This window comes from Crinia signifera, chromosome 5 (genome assembly GCF_055691185.1).
Source record: "Crinia signifera chromosome 5, ASM5569118v1, whole genome shotgun sequence".
Lineage (NCBI taxonomy): Eukaryota > Metazoa > Chordata > Amphibia > Anura > Myobatrachidae > Crinia > Crinia signifera.
Genome location: NC_139221.1, coordinates 274494162 through 274511069, shown reverse-complemented (window position 1 = coordinate 274511069; position 16908 = coordinate 274494162). Strand labels below are relative to the sequence as shown.

At 45.8% G+C, this 16908-nt stretch overlaps 1 protein-coding gene across 5 annotated transcripts in view; it reads left to right on the top strand.

The window, feature by feature from the left end:
• DPP6 (dipeptidyl peptidase like 6) overlaps window positions 1-16908 on the top strand; it is a 1240611-nt gene that overhangs the window by 1083354 nt on the left and 140349 nt on the right. For all 5 annotated transcript variants that reach the window (XM_083189040.1, XM_083189042.1, XM_083189039.1 and 2 more), the window contains one exon: window positions 1808-1860. In XM_083189040.1, the coding sequence (XP_083045166.1) occupies window positions 1808-1860 (53 nt within the window). The remainder of the gene's footprint in view (window positions 1-1807; window positions 1861-16908) is intronic.

Here is a 16908-nt window from a genome sequence, read left to right as displayed (position 1 = left end):
TGCCCCCAGTGCCAGATATGCCCCCACTGTGCCACACATATGCCCCCAGTGCCAGATATGCTCCCACAGTGCCTCCCCTCCGAAGGCTATCAGCTGTGGCGGGGCGGCGGAGGCCACGCCCCCCACCACTTACATATGCATGCATGTGCATTGAACATTTATGGGCAGGGCCGGCGCTACCACTAGGCAGCCTTAGGCAGCTGCCTAGGGCGCTGACCGCTGGAGGGCGCCCTTTATTTATCATTTAAATGAAGCAGCACCGTGCATCCCACGAGCAGCTGCCAGTTATCTCCCGACACCTCTTTTAAAAAAAAACATGGTTTCCGGAAGGCAGGCGCATCAATCAGATAGCAGCCGCCTACCCAGCCTTCCCTCACCACACCAACCGTCCCCGCCCCTCAGTAGAGTCAGCGTCAAACAACATTGTCGCTGTGCACTGCAGCCGGGAGAACCAACATGTAGCAGCGCCTCCCTGCCAACATATACTGTATGTGTATATAGCGCACCTCTCGCCACCCATGCTTAAGCACCCATGCCCGGTAGCAGTGCCTGAGCCCGCCCCAGCATCAGATACTCATCGTGTCTTGTGTGTGCAGTCACCTCGACCCCCCCGCCCACCCCCTCTCAAGCACCCAGCCGCTAATGTGTGTGCGGTCCCTGCACATCCCCAGCCCCGCTGGTGTGTGCGTTCCAACTCGGGCTACCGGCGGCTAATGTGTGTGGACCCCCAGCACCCGGAGGCTAATATGGGGGTGGGGGTCCACCCCCCCCCCCCAAGCACCCGGCGGCTAATATGTGCGGTCCCCTTACCCCCCCCCCCAAGCACCCGGTGTCTAATGTGTTCGACCCCCTCTAAGCACTCAGCGGCTGGTGTGTGTGACCAATTGCTGCACTCCGTCTAGCAGGCACTTCAGGGTGCTGTTAGCCGGGTGCAGCAGAACCTGATCAAGTGCTGAGCACTGGCCATTCTGTGACCTGCTGTGCCTCTATACACGGGCCCTGCCTGCTGTTGCTCTCTTCACTGCCACCGGATCTGTGCCATGCACAGTGGTGAGTACCACATATATGTATATTGGGGGGATCAAGATGTGTCTCACATTTCTAATGATGAGCATCTTCTTCATCCTCTCCCACACCAGCGTGACCTGACAGATACCATTACCACCTCCTGTGACCCCCTCCTCCCCTTACAATTTCCTTGTACCCATTCTCCCCTCTATGTGCCCACCTGACCCCACCCGGTGCCCCCCTACAACTCACAATCCCCTGTGTGTGTGGGGGGGGGGGGGGAATTGCCAGATGTATTGCCTAGGGTGCCAAGAACCCTTGCACCGGCCCTGTTTAAGCCTGTGTCAGGGACACTTCTAGGGAGGAGTAGGCCCATATGCATGCTCTGTCTGAGCTCCCTCCTCTCTAGCCTGCAGTGCTATAGACTCTTGGCACTAGGGTCACTAGAGGACCCAGTGCTGTCACAGAGTTTACTGTGCATGCACTGAACACTGGAAAAATGTCCGCTGCACCACTTTCCCGGTGATTTCTGCAGTGCTGCTGCCGACATGGGACTCCGGAGTGTAAGTATTGAAAAATGGGTGCAGGGTGTGGTCTGGCCGATTTCATGTCTGATTTAAAAAGTAGTTTGTAACTAGAACAGCATATTTGAAGTTAGTGTAGTCTGTTTTATATGTTATGAATTCTTAATTATTATTTGTGTCCACAGTGCAGAGCTAGCGGTTAGTTTTATCTTATTTGCTGTTTTATGTCAATGTTCCTTACTTTTCTTTCATTGTTTTTATTATTATTATTGCAGATTTACCAGCACTCTTTTACTGCACAGTATTCCCTGTGTAACCTCATCACAAGGTAAGATTTCTGTTTTCATTTTACTAGTGTTAATTTCAGATTTATGTAGTATTATGCATGGTGAGCTAAATAGATAAGAAAATATGTCAACAATATGAATGACAACAAAGGCAAAAATTGACGCTTAAAACATGTGAAATAGTCCCAGTAATAGTCCTAGGATGCAAAATTAGGTGCTACTGTGTATCGCACATTGGGCCTGATTCTGGTTCACTTCAAAAAGCAAATTCTCTCTCTAATGGACAAAACCATGTGCACTGCAGGGGGGGGGGGGGGGGGGCAGATTTGGTGGGGTTTGTATTTCAAACTGAGATCTATATTGCACTGTAAAAATAATGCAGCCAGTATTTACTCTGCACAGAAACAAAATAGCACCCAAATGTAACTCACCTGCCCTACTTGCAGTGGCAAATGGTCTTGTCCATTGGAGAGAGAATTTGCTTTTGCAAATAGGTGCTTGCTACCTATATAATCATTGCATAGATATGTGATTGTGGAGGTTTATAGTAATTGATTTTGATGTTTAATTTCTTTTTCATTTAGTTGTTGCCAGACTCGATAAACAAAAAAAGTCTTGTATTAAGGTTAAGGAACAGGAGGGACATGTGGAGAACTCGTAGATTATTATGATATTGGTTGACAAGCATTGTCTTCACTTTTGACTTCTCAGTCTTTCTCTAAGCTGGCCATACACCTAAAGATTTATTGTCCGGATCTGGTTGGTTGGAACAAAAATCTGGGAATATCTGAGTGACCGTTTTTGTAAAGGTGGCCATACATCAGAAATATATTGTACCCAATCATACAATCTCAATTGATTGTAAGATGGATTGTATGCAGATTGTGCGCACATCTTGTGTACACAAATCATACAATCCATCAGATGGATTGTATGACTGATTGTATGATGGATTGTATGCAGATTGTGTGCACATCTTGTATACACAATCATACAGCAGATGGATTGCATGACTGATTGTAAGATGGATTGTGTGTAGATTGTGTGTCCAAAAACCACCAAGGACTGCCAGGGATTTCAAGGGAAATTGTACACAATCATGAGCGCAATCGATCTTAAGATCGATCTTTCTGATGTATGGCCAGCTTTAGTTTTCCAGCATTTTGAAGCAAATGGTCAACTGCCATTTGCTCCCATAAGTTACGAGATTTTTGTTCCAACCAGCCAGATCGGAAAAATAAATCTGTAGGTGTATGGCCAGCTTTGCTCATATAAATTGTTTTGTTAACATACAATACTGGGGGAATGCCCAACTCCGCAGTGTCGTACTGGGTAATGAAGTGCTCGCCAGGGAAATGAAGTAGTAGGGGCCCATGATTAATGGTGTGGCCGGTCTCCAGTGGGGGTGTGGCCAGCTGCCATAGAGGTTGGGCTAGCCATTAGAGAGTGCATGGTCTGGGACCCATGATTAATTGTAAACAGTAAATACTTCTAGTGCATGTATGATAATGTCTCATATGTTTTATATTTATAAGGTAAATATATATAATGTACAATTCAAGTACACAGTACTCCGAACTATCATTTTTTCAAACAGTGGGGCAGATTCCTTAAGCCTGGAGAAGAGATAAAGTAGAAGGTGATAACGCATGAGCCAATCAACTCCTATCTGTCATTTTTCAAACATAGCTGATTGGCTGGTGCGTTATCACCTTCTACTTTATCTCTACTCTACCTCTTCACCAGGCTCCATACATCTGCCCCACAACCTGTAACATGGCAGTTGGGAACTGATTGGCTGCTACTTTGGGGGAAATTTACTAATATGAAAAACCTAGTTTTTAGTATTAGTATTTTCCCTACGACTGCATACGACTGTTTCAGTCGTATGCAAAGTCGTGTTCCGGAGGGAAATGTACAAAGCAGTCAGATACGATTGCTTTGTAACCCTCCGATGGTGTAACCATTCGTATTAGCTGGCCGTATATACGGCCGCTAATACGAATTAGTAGAGGCAGTCTGCACGGATCAGTCAGATACGTGCAGGCTGCAAGGTGTAAAAAAAATAGAAAATTAAATAAATCAAAAAAAAAACCAGCGTGGGGTCCCCCCCACAGCTGTAACCAGCACCAGGCTGAAAGAGCCGGGGCCGGTAATTAAAAATCAGGGAACCCGACAAATAGGGGTTCCCCGATTTTTAACAACCAGCCACAGGCTCCAGGTCTGGGGCTGGTTCCCAAAATACGGGGGATAAATGACTAGGGGTCCCCCGTATTTTAAGAACCAGCCCCAGGCCAAACCAGCCAGCAGGGTAATGCCACAGCCGGGGGAGAGACTTTTTATACAAGTCCCCCCGGCCAAAGCATTAACCCTCTGACCAGTCAGCCTGGCCAGGGGCCCTGGGGGAGTGGGGAACCCCCCAATAAAGCCCCCCCCCCCTCCAGGACTTACCTGACCAGGCTGAAGCCTGGTGCTGTCCTCGATGCCCCTGGGCGGTGGGCAACGAGCTGATCTTGGTGTAAAAAAAAAAAGATGAATAAACTATTGTTTTAAACTGTGGAACTATGAGTCCCAGCAAGCCTCCCCCGCAAGCTGGGACTTGGAGAACCACAAGTCCCAGCCTGCGGGGCATTAAAGGGCCCCGCTGGGTCTTGTAGTTCCACAGTAAAAAAAATAGTTAAATACACACTGACACCTGAAAAATAAAAGTTTAATACATACATTACACACACTGATACTTACCTATCTTGATCCCGTAGGTAGGTCCCAGAGTCTTGATCCGGTGCCTTGTCCTGGTTCCGGATCATGTCGTCATTCTTCACCATGTCGATCTTCATGTCGGCGTCGGCGTCAGGTCTGGGTCCGAAGAAATCCATGGTGGACCTGTGGAAGGAAATCCAACTCACCCAGGTCCTCCATGGAAGTTCTTCTGGCTTGGTCCGACGTAGTCCAGGGCTTCTTCCTTCTTCTTCCATCTTCTTGCTTCTTTTTCAAGCTGCCGGCGACTCCAGCAAGCTCCCTGACTGTCAGAGCTGCATAGATCCTTCCTTCTCGGCGTCTGCACTAAGAATGAATTCTGGCCAATCAGGAGCCGCCTAGCGGCCAATCAGGAGCCAGGAAAGTCGGCTCCTGATTGGCCAGAATTCATTCTGAGTACAGACGCAGAGGAGGAAGGATCTTATCACACAGTACAAAAAGTATGTGCTGCACATACTATTTGTACTGCCTTCTGATGCGATCCAGCCCATAACGGGTGCAATCATCGCACTGTGTATGGACACCTTAAGTGTGGTCAAAAAGTGGTCCCCCCCCACACCAGCAAGTTACACATATAAAACTGCATTCCCCTCCAATCCCAATACTGATACTGTCAGTATAAATACAGGTGTAACCATTCTCAGCTTTGTCGCAATGTGTACCCATTGCAGAATAACTGGCACGATGAGTTTGCATGCGAATTGGTTGCATGTGTGCATAATCACTTGCACGTACATTGTAATACATGTAGGGTTTGCCGGGTGCAAATAATCGCAGTACAACACGCAGTGGCGTAAGTTCCCAAGAGGCGCCTCTAGGCAGCATTAATGGTGGTGCCCCTGCCCCCAGTATTTGTGGCCACCATATATATATATTATGTAATAAAAAAATGTTTTATACCCCTCACCTCTAAATTTGCGCACTTCTCACCCCCTGTACTGCTCACCTCCACATCACTCATGGCCGTCTGTGGGTTACTTACCGCACAGCCCCCCTTTGCTCTGATCCGGAGACTTTAAATCAGCCAGTGGAGGGGCTCCCAGGATTCTGCAATAGTAGTCCTGGACCGGTGCCTGCTCTCTGTGCCCCCCTGATGGCTAACGCCTGGTGGCAAAAGTCTCCATTGCCTCCCGGAGTTGCGTCACTGACATGTCATGTCGTGATGCATATACTTGTGCGTACTTATTGGGAAAAGCTGGAGTTGGCTACATCTGCAGTATCACTACATTCATTCACAATGATTTATCCTGACACACGGTGACATGCGATTGGTCAATATCAGCTGCAATCCTGCAATATGCATTGGTACCATGAGGTGATAAATCCCATAATTAGTAAATGTGTGAGTAAGAAAATCTTATTGTTTTATGATTTCCTTTTCCCTTGTGCATAAGGCGACAGTGACATTTGAAATAAGCACCTGGCAGACATATTAAAAGTTCTGCAGAGACAGACACTAAGCAGCTCTGGTATATGCGACTGAACACATAGCTGAATAGTACATTATTAGTGTCTGCCTTTATCGTTTACTGTTCTGTGAGTAATGTTTAGTTTTCAACATTACTGCCTCCTGGGTTTACATTAACAGTTTAGAGATCTTATAATAACTAGGCATGTTCTTCTTTAATATTCTAGCAGTTATGTGATAAAAAATGATGTGATCTCTGCATTCCAAAAGTTGCTCACATCTGCCATCTACTGGAGAGTAGGTATAATGTCACATATTGGAGCTGTACCAGCTGGAATGTAGGAAAATTAACATACATATTTAATAGAAAATAGTTTGGTACAAAAAAAAAAAAAACATGATTTGTCCTATGACAGCCATATCTAAGATATTTTGTTAATAATATTTAACATTGCATATTTTCCAGATCTCACCCCATAGAATCACAAGTGAAATAATTATTGTCATCTGTGGATGGTTAAAAATGTATGGGGGGGGGGGGGGGGGGGGGGGGCCTTGGACTGCACACCATAATTCTAATAATGAGTGGTGAGTGGTAGATCCAATAATAAGAGCTTATAGAGGCTGCCACTGTAACAGATCGTAAGTAAATGAGCAAATGGATAAGGATTTACTATGACTCTCTTTAATATAATCAAGGGATGATAGAGACTATCTCAATCCCAGGGAAGACATTTTACCATGTTAACCCAATGCATGTCGATCCCTTCATGTGTTGACCTTTTGCCTGTAGACCAACAGTTTTTGACCTATTGACCGTTGACAAAGTATTGTTGACCTATCAAAAGTATCCCAAGTGGGGTGGGGGTGGCAGCACTTTCTATTTTGCCTCCAGGCGCCTCGTATGCTACATGCCCTGTATGCCAAACATCTCTTGAAGTCCAACATGGTGTGCTTAGCTTCACATTGTAAATGATTGTTTTTAAATGTTTTGGTACTTATGTAGTATCTGGGCTGCCGATTTCTAAATCGGGTACATCGCATCGCATCGCATGCGACCATCGGATGCGATGCGATGCGATGCGATGACCCGATTTTTCCATAGGAATCAATGTTAAAATGGACTGAGTCCATTTTAACATGGAATTCAATGGGAAAAAGGGGTCCTTTTCATACCCCTACTATCCAAGTGGGCATGGAGTTGGATATAAACCTGTGGCGAGCGTAGCGAGCCACCGAGCCCGAAGCGTGGAGAGCGTAGCGAGCCCCGCGAGGGGACACAGAATACCGTCCCCTCGCGGGGCTCGCTTCGCTCGCCACGCTTCGGGCTCGGTGGCTCGCTGCGCTCGCCACAGGTTTATATCCAACTCCATGCCCACTTGGATAGTAGGGGTATGAAAAGGACCCCTTTTTCCCATTGAATTCCATGTTAAAATGGACTCAGTCCATTTTAACATTGATTCCTATGGAAAAATCGGGTCATCGCATCCGATGGTCGCATGCGATGCGATGCGATGCGATATCGCATCGCATCGCATCTGATTGTATGCCTTAACTTAAGGCATACAATCAAAAAATCGGCAGCCCAGATACTACATAAGTACCAATGTTTTTATACCGGCTGGTATGTATATGTATTGTATATTTGTTAATAATTAAAATATAATTAAAACTGAAATCAATCCATTTTTAATAGTGCTATATTTATTTTATTTTCGCTTAAGGACTTCACATAAAAAATATGCTGATTACAGTGGTGGAACTTGTGGGTGGTGAGACAGCATACAGAAATGGAACATGGCAGTGGGTGACAGGGAGAGGCAGAAGGTGACAGGGAATAACAGTGGGTGACAGGAAGAGCTTGACAAGGGCAGTAGTGGGCTCTGCACCTGCTGCACCAATGGTAGTTCTGCCTCTGGCTGATCATCATGACAGGACGATAACCATGTTGATTATAAAGCATAAGTATTAATTAATTCATTTTTCTAATTTTGCCTTAGACTTTTTATTCAAAGGGGCAATTGTTTACAAGGCATGGTTTTGCCTTGTAAATGATTGCCACGTTGAAAAAACCTGAGAGTTCTGCAGGCATCTAGCATGGCCGCCGAACTTGGAGTGTATTACATTTGGCCATTGGCTTGATTGTGTACTGGGTACACACCCACATATACTAGTCACACCCACCAGGCACTGGTCACACCTTTTCCACTTCCCATAATAGGTCTTTGCTTATTTTCAGCCTCAGGCCCATGTTGCCCCTATTTTGGCCCTGCTGTAGCGGGTGACGGATGAGTCACTGACAATCGGGATTCCGATGGTCGTTTCTCCGACATTGGAATCCTGCCTGTCAGGAGCCTGACGGTTGGAAATCCCAATTAACAGGGGCTATTTTACTTTGTGGGGGTCCATAGAGGGGGAATAGAATAGGTGGCGAGCAGCGGCGGCTCCTACTGCAGCAGAGGAGGCGGGCTGCTGTGTTGCGGGCCCACCCCCCTCTGCTACTGATTCCGCCACTAATCCCGGTCCCCAGCGCTGCTGCCCACGACCACCGCCGTGGGGCCGGCGCATGTGCAGTAGCTTCTTCGGTACTGCGCATACGCTGGCCCCCATCCTCTATGGGCTCCTTGCAAAAGCCCACATCTTCCTTGTGCCATACAGGGCAGCACTGGTTGCACTCTTCTAATAACAGCCCTGTTCACATCTAGTAAATGTTTCAGGCATGTCATGATCTAGTGCCTTGATGGTGTTCCTTCTTCTGAGCACCAACTAATGTGTTTGTACAGGCGGGGTGTGACATGGCATTTGAGGGTCATATTTTGGCACAATTCAGTGTGAGCTGATTGTTATCCTTACTTTATACCCTAAAGTGTTAGTAGATATAGAAAGTAAACTATGTAATTTGATTTATGGGGCATTTGGCTGTAAATATGTATCCAGATGAAACTTTGTTATCAGAAGTCGCCAGTGCATATGCCTTCCCTTTATGGCTGAAACAATGGCCCATACCAGCCGCATTAGTTACCTGATATATAACAAATCATAATTAGATTTCTTCATTACCGGCCAAACATTTATTATTTAGTAATTGGCTGAAAAATAGGTCACTCACCGCAGGAAGCAGCCAGATTTATAAAGCAGATGTTAGGCTGCTCCAGAAATAATGAGCTTCTGTTTTCCAATTTATATCGATGATAAAGTGTTTTTGTTGCATTACAATATAAAAACAGTAGGCGCACGGCACAATATTAAATAATTTCGTTTATTCAAGACTTTATTTTGTATATATGTTATTAATAAGGGATTTTGTTTCTAAACTCATTATTAGTTTTCACTAACAAAACAAAATATGAAATACAATAAATTGTTTCAACTTTCTTGTATAGGAACCATATTTGAAGTTATTCCTACTGTGTGTTAAGAATATTTGTATCCCATAGAACAGTGGTAGGAGACCTGATACACTTTGGGGGTCACATTAGGCGTCCCTCTAGCCTTCAAAACAGCTGCATAATCTCAGTGGTAAATAATTCAATTAGTATATTTTGAATATGAAAATAATACTTGTAATAACATATCACCAAGTCATTCTTGCCCACTTTTGAAGTCTTCTCTCCGGGAGAAGCCTGGAGAGGAGACTGTAAGCACCACTTCTGGGGGTGGGGCCTGATCTAGACATCATCAAGCCCCGCCCCCAGCACTGCAAATCCCCTGATTTGCGGGGCCTCGGGGAGGGGTGGTGCTAAATGGCGCTATTTGCATATTTAGCCCTGCCCCTCCCCCGCGAAAAGCCGCAAATCGCTGCAATTGAACGAGGCAGCCGGGCAGCTGCCAGGAAACTGCGGAGGGTGAGGCAGAATCCGGGAGGATTGCCCACCTTTCTGGGGGGCCGGGAGGGGGACCCGATTTCCGGGAACCTCCCGGCCAATCCGGGAGGGTAGGCAACCCTGCACCAAGTACTGTATGAAAGCATTACATTCAGTGGCGAGCAGGGGAAACCAGTGAGTGACAGGGAGAGGCAGATGGTGACAGCATAAGGCAGTGGGAGGCAGAATGTTGACTGCAAAAAGAAGGAAATCATGGGGGGCACAGGTGACCCTAGTATTTTAGGGAGAGGTTGAAAAATGAGGGAAGACAGTAACAAAAAAAAAGGCAAGGCAGATAGGGGGAGGCAGAGGATGATGGGGATTAGTGGGTTGCAGCGAGAGGATGACAGGGAGAGGCAGTGGGTTGCAAGGGTACATGCACAATGTCATGCATGATGTAGATAACAGTAGGCATGTAACTTGGTGGAGGCAGGAACACTGGTCTCTACTCTGACTTTGACAGGGGCCCACTTCTTCCATCTATCACTGCCAGTAGTGTCAATGTCACTTTCTTTTTAAGCAGAAGCACAGATGCAGCCTCTTGCAAGAAGGTCATTCTTATAAACAGACGATGAACAAATAATCTCACATCAAGATATAGGAGGTTATTCAGACCTGATCGCATGGCTGCAAATTTGCGGGCCATGTGTTAATCGATAGACTTTGCATGCAGTACGACTTGTAGGACGCATGCGTGAGGCCTTCCTGCAATAAAATCCTTCTATGTTTTCTATCGCTGGACTTACGCAAGTTGATTGACATGAACCCGGCATTTAGGGGTGGTAACTGGCCTTTTTGTGGGAGTGTCTGGGTAAATGCAGGAATGCCCAGGCATATGAAGCGAAAGCGTGTGATATTAGCTTCAGCCTCTAACAGCCTGTCTCTATCGCAGCCACTGACTGCAAACGGTGGAAAAATCATTTGATGGTGAGCAGCTTGCATATGCATACCTCCCAACTTCTGAAGATGCGGAGGAGGGACACTTTTGGGGGCGTGGCACAGCAGAAAGGGAGCATGGCCTCTCAGAAGGGTCAAGATTATAGGCCATGCCCCTTTTTTGCCACTGTGTTGGCGTGACTAGCGGCTCTGTGAGCTGCTGACCATGACCCCAGCCCCTCGGGCTGCAGGAATAGACAATGTGTGCAAGCGTCCTTTCACGAGTGACAGGGGGGACTCCCAACTGTCCCCCCCCTCAACCAACCCCCCTCCCCCCCGCCCCCCAGGACAATGGTGGAACAGGGGAGAAAACAGGAACAGGTCCGAGAAAAGCGGTACAGTTGGGAGGTATTTTTGAAGGCCTAGGGCCAGACGTATCAAGCTTTAAAAAAAATTATAAAAGGGAGAGTGATAAACGACCAATCAATCAGCTCCTACCTGTCATGTTACAGGGTGGGTTTGAAAAATGACAGGTAGCAGCTGATTGATTGGTTGTTTATCACTCTCCATTTTATCACTTTTTGAAGCTTGATACATCTGGCCCTTATAGCAGCCTTGCACAGGGTGGGATTTCACTTGGGTTGGGCGGCGATTATCTGATCACAGGGCTCTGCAAATGAGCAGAGAACTGATCATGTCTGAACTGAAGTTCTGATAAGAATAAATGCAAATGCCAATGTATTTGAATGTTACACTGATGGCCATTACCACTTCCCAGCCTATGCTATTTATGAAATTGTATGCATCAAGTGCATTGTATACAGTGACAGCCAGCCATATCATCTACCTAATGTGCTTTCGGTAATAAAAGTATACAGAAATCCACTGCAATGTCCCAGCTCTTCAGATTGGAATGAGACACAAATACTCATCAAAGGGGCAGTTCATTACTGGGGATATTTACCTTTTATGCAATCGCTGAGTAAGCTCTGCAGGATAGAGGGATAAATGGTGTTTCTGTAGCTAAATGCTTCCTTTTGTTGCCTGGAAAAGAGGAACATGAAAAGGAACCAGGCAATCCTAATAACAGATCAAATATCTTCTTCTGTACTTATGTGTTTGGAGTAGAAATGCTCTTTAGTGAAGTCCAATGCCCTTTACTGTTGTTCTGTACATGGTTGTGTGCACTAGAAAGCTCTGCCGCAAAGTAGGAAGTTGCAGAGTGCAGTAGAGAACTTATTACTGCAGAGTATAAAGGTTCCACCGTGTAAGTCAGAATGACACCTTACTGGATATGTCATTAAGCATATTTTTGACTTTCTAAATGTGTCATACTGTATACCGAGACGAATGTGCCATATGCCAAGACAAATGTGAGGTATGCCGAGATAAATGCGCCTTACGCTGGAACGATGTGCTAAGACGAATGTGCCATACGATGGAATGATTGCGAGGGAATGGGTAAAAAAACTAAACCCGGACAAGACCCTGGGGGTGTCCTGTCGGGGAGTGCTGCCAGTGAAAGCTGTCACCAGGCGGTGGATGATGGAGAGAATAAAGTCACCCTGTATGGTTTGGGCAAGTAGCAAAAAACAGAACAGTCTGGACCACACAGGGAGGCAGTAATCTACCCTTCCCCATTTACCTGGTGAAAGCTATCGCAGGCATGCCCCTGGAAGGACCACCCGGACAAGACCCCGGAACGCCGGACTGGACATCAAACGGTACTTGTTTCCTAGCACGGCACCTGCGATTTTGATTGTATCCATCGGGTCCCAAAAAATTGCGTCGATCGCATCGCATGCAACCAAATCGCATGCGATGCGATCGACGCGATCAATGCGATTTTTACATTGGAACCAATGTAAAATGGTCCCTGAGACCCGATTTTACATTGGGCCCAATGGTAAATGCCCCCCAGACCCCAATTTTCATTGTATACCCACCCTGATGGGTCAAATGCCCCCCCATTGTTAACGACACCCCACGATGAACGGCAACACGAAGCGTGGCGAGCGCAGCGAGCCCGCGAGGGGCGTCGCTATGCGTCCTCCGACCTTTTCATACCCCCACTATCCACGTCGGCGTGGAGTTGATTTTATATAGTGTGGCGAGCGCAGCGAGCCACTGAGCCTGAAGCGTGGCGAGCACAGCGCATTACTTCACAGGTATTAGGAGTCCCCTCGCGGGGATTGCTGTGCTCGCCACGCTTCAGGCTTGGTGGCTCGCTGCGCTCGCCACACTATATAAAATCAACTCCACGCCAACGTGGATAGTGGGGGTATGAAAAGGTCTGAGGACGCGTACCGCCGCCGCTCGCCACGCTTCGGGTTGGCATTCATCGTGGGGTGGCGTTAACAATGGGGGAGGGGCATTTCACATGTAAAATACCCATAAGGGTGGGTATACAATGAAAAATCGGGTCCATTGGCCCATTTAACATTGTTCCCTATGTAAAATCGCGTCCATCGCAACTTAAGGCATGCGATAGACGCGATGGACGCGATTTTTTAATTGTCGGGGAAAAGGCTAAAAATAGCCCTGAAATCGTGTCGGTCGCGTCCATCGCATGCCTTAAGTTAAGGCATGCGAACACCTACGACGGGCGCCGTGCTAGGAAACAAGTACCCATCAAACTCTGCATTCCGGGGCTTGTAGTGTCCAGTCCGCCATTCCGGGGTCTTGTCCGGGACTGGTTTTTTCATAGTCCCCGATTGTGATGTATGATGATACAGATATGACATATGATGAGACGGATGTCACGTATGACAAGATGCATATGACATATTTAAATCAATGAATATGTCAGCTTTCTTGTGAGTATAACATACACTAAAAAGCCCATGACGTTCCCAGCCAATCACATTTAAGCAGTGCTGCTGGCAAGGAAAGATATTAATTTTTTGTGGTAGAAGCTGTGAAGAGGAGGCTACACAGTAGTTAGTGGCGCCCAAAGGGTGATACTTTCTCTGTCCTATAGAAGCTGCTGTGGGCAGAGATGTACTCTGTTACCAGAAGCCCAGCTTGACTGGTGACATATAGTGACTGGGGAGGAACAGTAAACATGACATACACTGCCGAATGCCGGGGGGCATGACTTGTACTTATTGTAATATTTAATATGTAAGTTGATCACCTTTATAATAACAAATATATATATTCGGAGTTGAAGTAAATCGCCTGACGGGGGACGACACGATGTGCTAACATAATGCTCAGCAGGGGGAGTACGCAGTTGTGGGCATGGTGACACATTGTGTGTGCAGGGATATACTGCCCATCAGTGGGGGGGGGGGGGAGGGGTCAGTGCGGTATCTTGCACTGTGAAGGGTGTAGTTAAAACACAGGTTAGCCTGTGTGCAATGAAATGTTACTGTGCCAAAAAGGAGAAGAGGGGCATCCGTAACATATTTCCCATGAGTGGGGGGTGAGTGAGCAATCATATATTGCCTGAGAGGTGCGTTGCATCACGTGCTGACACAATGCCAAGCAGGAGGGGTACAGTGCAGTGTATCTTCAGCAGCTTCTATAGGATAGAGAAGGTATCACCCTTTGGGCACCACTAACTATTGTGTTAACACAAACCACCTCATAGCTCTACCACACTAACTCATCCCCTTCTTTGCCAGCAGCACTGCTAAAATAGGAGAGCTGTGATTGGATGGCTGTGTCATGTGCGTTTCAGTATATGTTATCCTCACTAGAAAATGGACATATTAATTTATTTCAGTATGTCATATCCATCTCTGCATACGTCATATCCGTCACGTCATAGGTCACATCTATCTCATCATAAATCACATTCGTCTCATCTTACGTCATATCTGTGTCATCATGCATCACATCTGTCTCCTCATGTTTCGCATACCCCTCGTCATGCGGCACATCCATCTTGTCAAGCGTCACATCCATCTCGTCATGCGGCACATCCATCTCGTCATGCGGCACATCCATCTCGTCATGCGGCACATCCATCTCGTCATGCGGCACATCCATCTCCTAATGCGTCACATCTGGAGTGTCATATGTCACGCATCATATCCGTCTCTGCATACAATATATCCATCTCATTATACTTTCCATAGTCTCGTCATACAGTATGTCATATCTGTCTCTGCATAAGTCATATCTCTACATACATCACATAAGTCACAGTAAGCAATCATTTTGACTTGAACAGCACCTCGTAGTAGTGTAGTCACAGGTTCAGGAATTTTACTACCGGTAAGTGCTTTTATTAGAGCCCAAGGGGACAATGGAGGTCAGAGGTGCAGTGAGCGTGATGCCGTGACGATTTGTAGAATCGGGCAGGGAGAACTGGGGCTACACTAACACAATATACTAGGGAAGTGAGTGGATACAGGAGAACGGTCTATTTCAGTGGTTGCCCTAACAGATCACAATTTATAGGTCACCTGAACATGAACTGTTAGGGGTCCTTTGGGAATCAATGGTCTAGTATTTTTGGACTCCAGGGATCAGATGCACTAAGCTTCAAAAGTGATAAAATGGAGAGTGAAAAACAACCAACCAACCAAAAACAACCAACCAATTAGCTCCTGTCTGACATTTCAAACACAGTCAGTGATATGGCAGGTAGGAGCTGATTGGCTGGCTGTTTATCACTCTCCATTTTTTCACTTTTGAAGCTTAGTGCATCTGACCCCAGGAGAGCTTTCCAGAATTCAATTGACTCCTGAACATTCAGGGAGAGTAGACAAGCATGAGCATTGGCGTATCTACTCGTACGCTGGTGGAACTTAGTTCTGCTCTAGTTATAGACTATTTGCCATTACTATTCTGTTTTCTGTTTACAAAAAATGTTAATTGTAGTTTTCTAGCAGAGCATCTGAGAATACAGAAGATTATATTTCATAAAATGAGTACGACAGGCTTCAAAAACCACTGATTATGCATGAATGTCTGCTGGGTTTTACAAGGAATAATTTGTATCTCTTGCTGTGTATATTGCTGAACAGATAAGTTTGACTTTGTTGTTCCTTAGTTGTGCCCGCAAGTATAAATGATTGACATTCAAAGAATGTATCAGCTTGTGCAACTACATATACCAGCATGTCCATGTTGCTTGGTCCCACAGCAACAGGTAGCTCAACAACCTACCTGATACTGAACAAACAGGGGTACATTGCCCATTGTAGAAAAAGTTGAAAGGCAAAAAGAATGTCTCTGTGTGGTGCACCAGAGGAGTTTCACAATAAAATGTAACTTTTATTTAATCACCTTATAAAAACAGTAGCGAAATAAAAGACACAATACATACACATAAAGACATGGACATGTACCTTTAAAAAGGATATTTCTATCCTCACAATGTGGGGCCCCAATGCCCAATATTTTTTTTTATAAACTTTATATTTCACTTAAATAGTGATGTGTGTGATGCTTAGATCTGTTTTAATGTACTTGTTAATTCATACTGTATATATAAGACTGGTCACATGTATTCTTAGATGGTATCATGGAGTTCAATTAACTGCGGTGCTCCTAGAATCGCCTTCCCTAAGAGGATATTATTTTGAATAACGGTCACAATCTGTTCACTGTAGGCACCTGGAATTATGAAATTCAGACACTGATTCAGACACTGCCCCGTTTTCTTGCAGTGATCCATAGCACTGCCTAGATGTTGCCCCAAATGCCAGCAGCAAGTCAACCATTTTGGGGCACTGCTAGCGACATAGCATCCCCAAATGTACCAATGACAGCGTAGGTCCTGTACAGTGCTGATCATTAAATAGTAACCATCTTTAACACTTTTTAACCATGACTCATTATAAATACTAAACGCCAGAGGGTCTGCCTCTGAAATTATACTTACATATAGAATTCTTGAGATCAATGAGTAAACCTCATATACCAAAAACTCATGCAGGCCATACATGAGTGCATTGATTCTTCAATGATGATCCAATCTACCGATGATCAGTGTTTCATAAAGGAATCGAGGAAATTCAACATGTTAAAATTCCCAGAGGGTCTGATCCCAATTTCCCAGCCAGGTGTCTGCAGATTAGGGAATTAAGCCATCCATCACAGATGTACCCAAATCCTGTCACTAGCATGCGAGGGAATGTGTTCCTAACACATCCCATTGAATGTGGCCAAACAGGAGAGTACTCATTCGAAGGTCTCACAACATCAAATGATTTCTCTCCCCTTCGGTA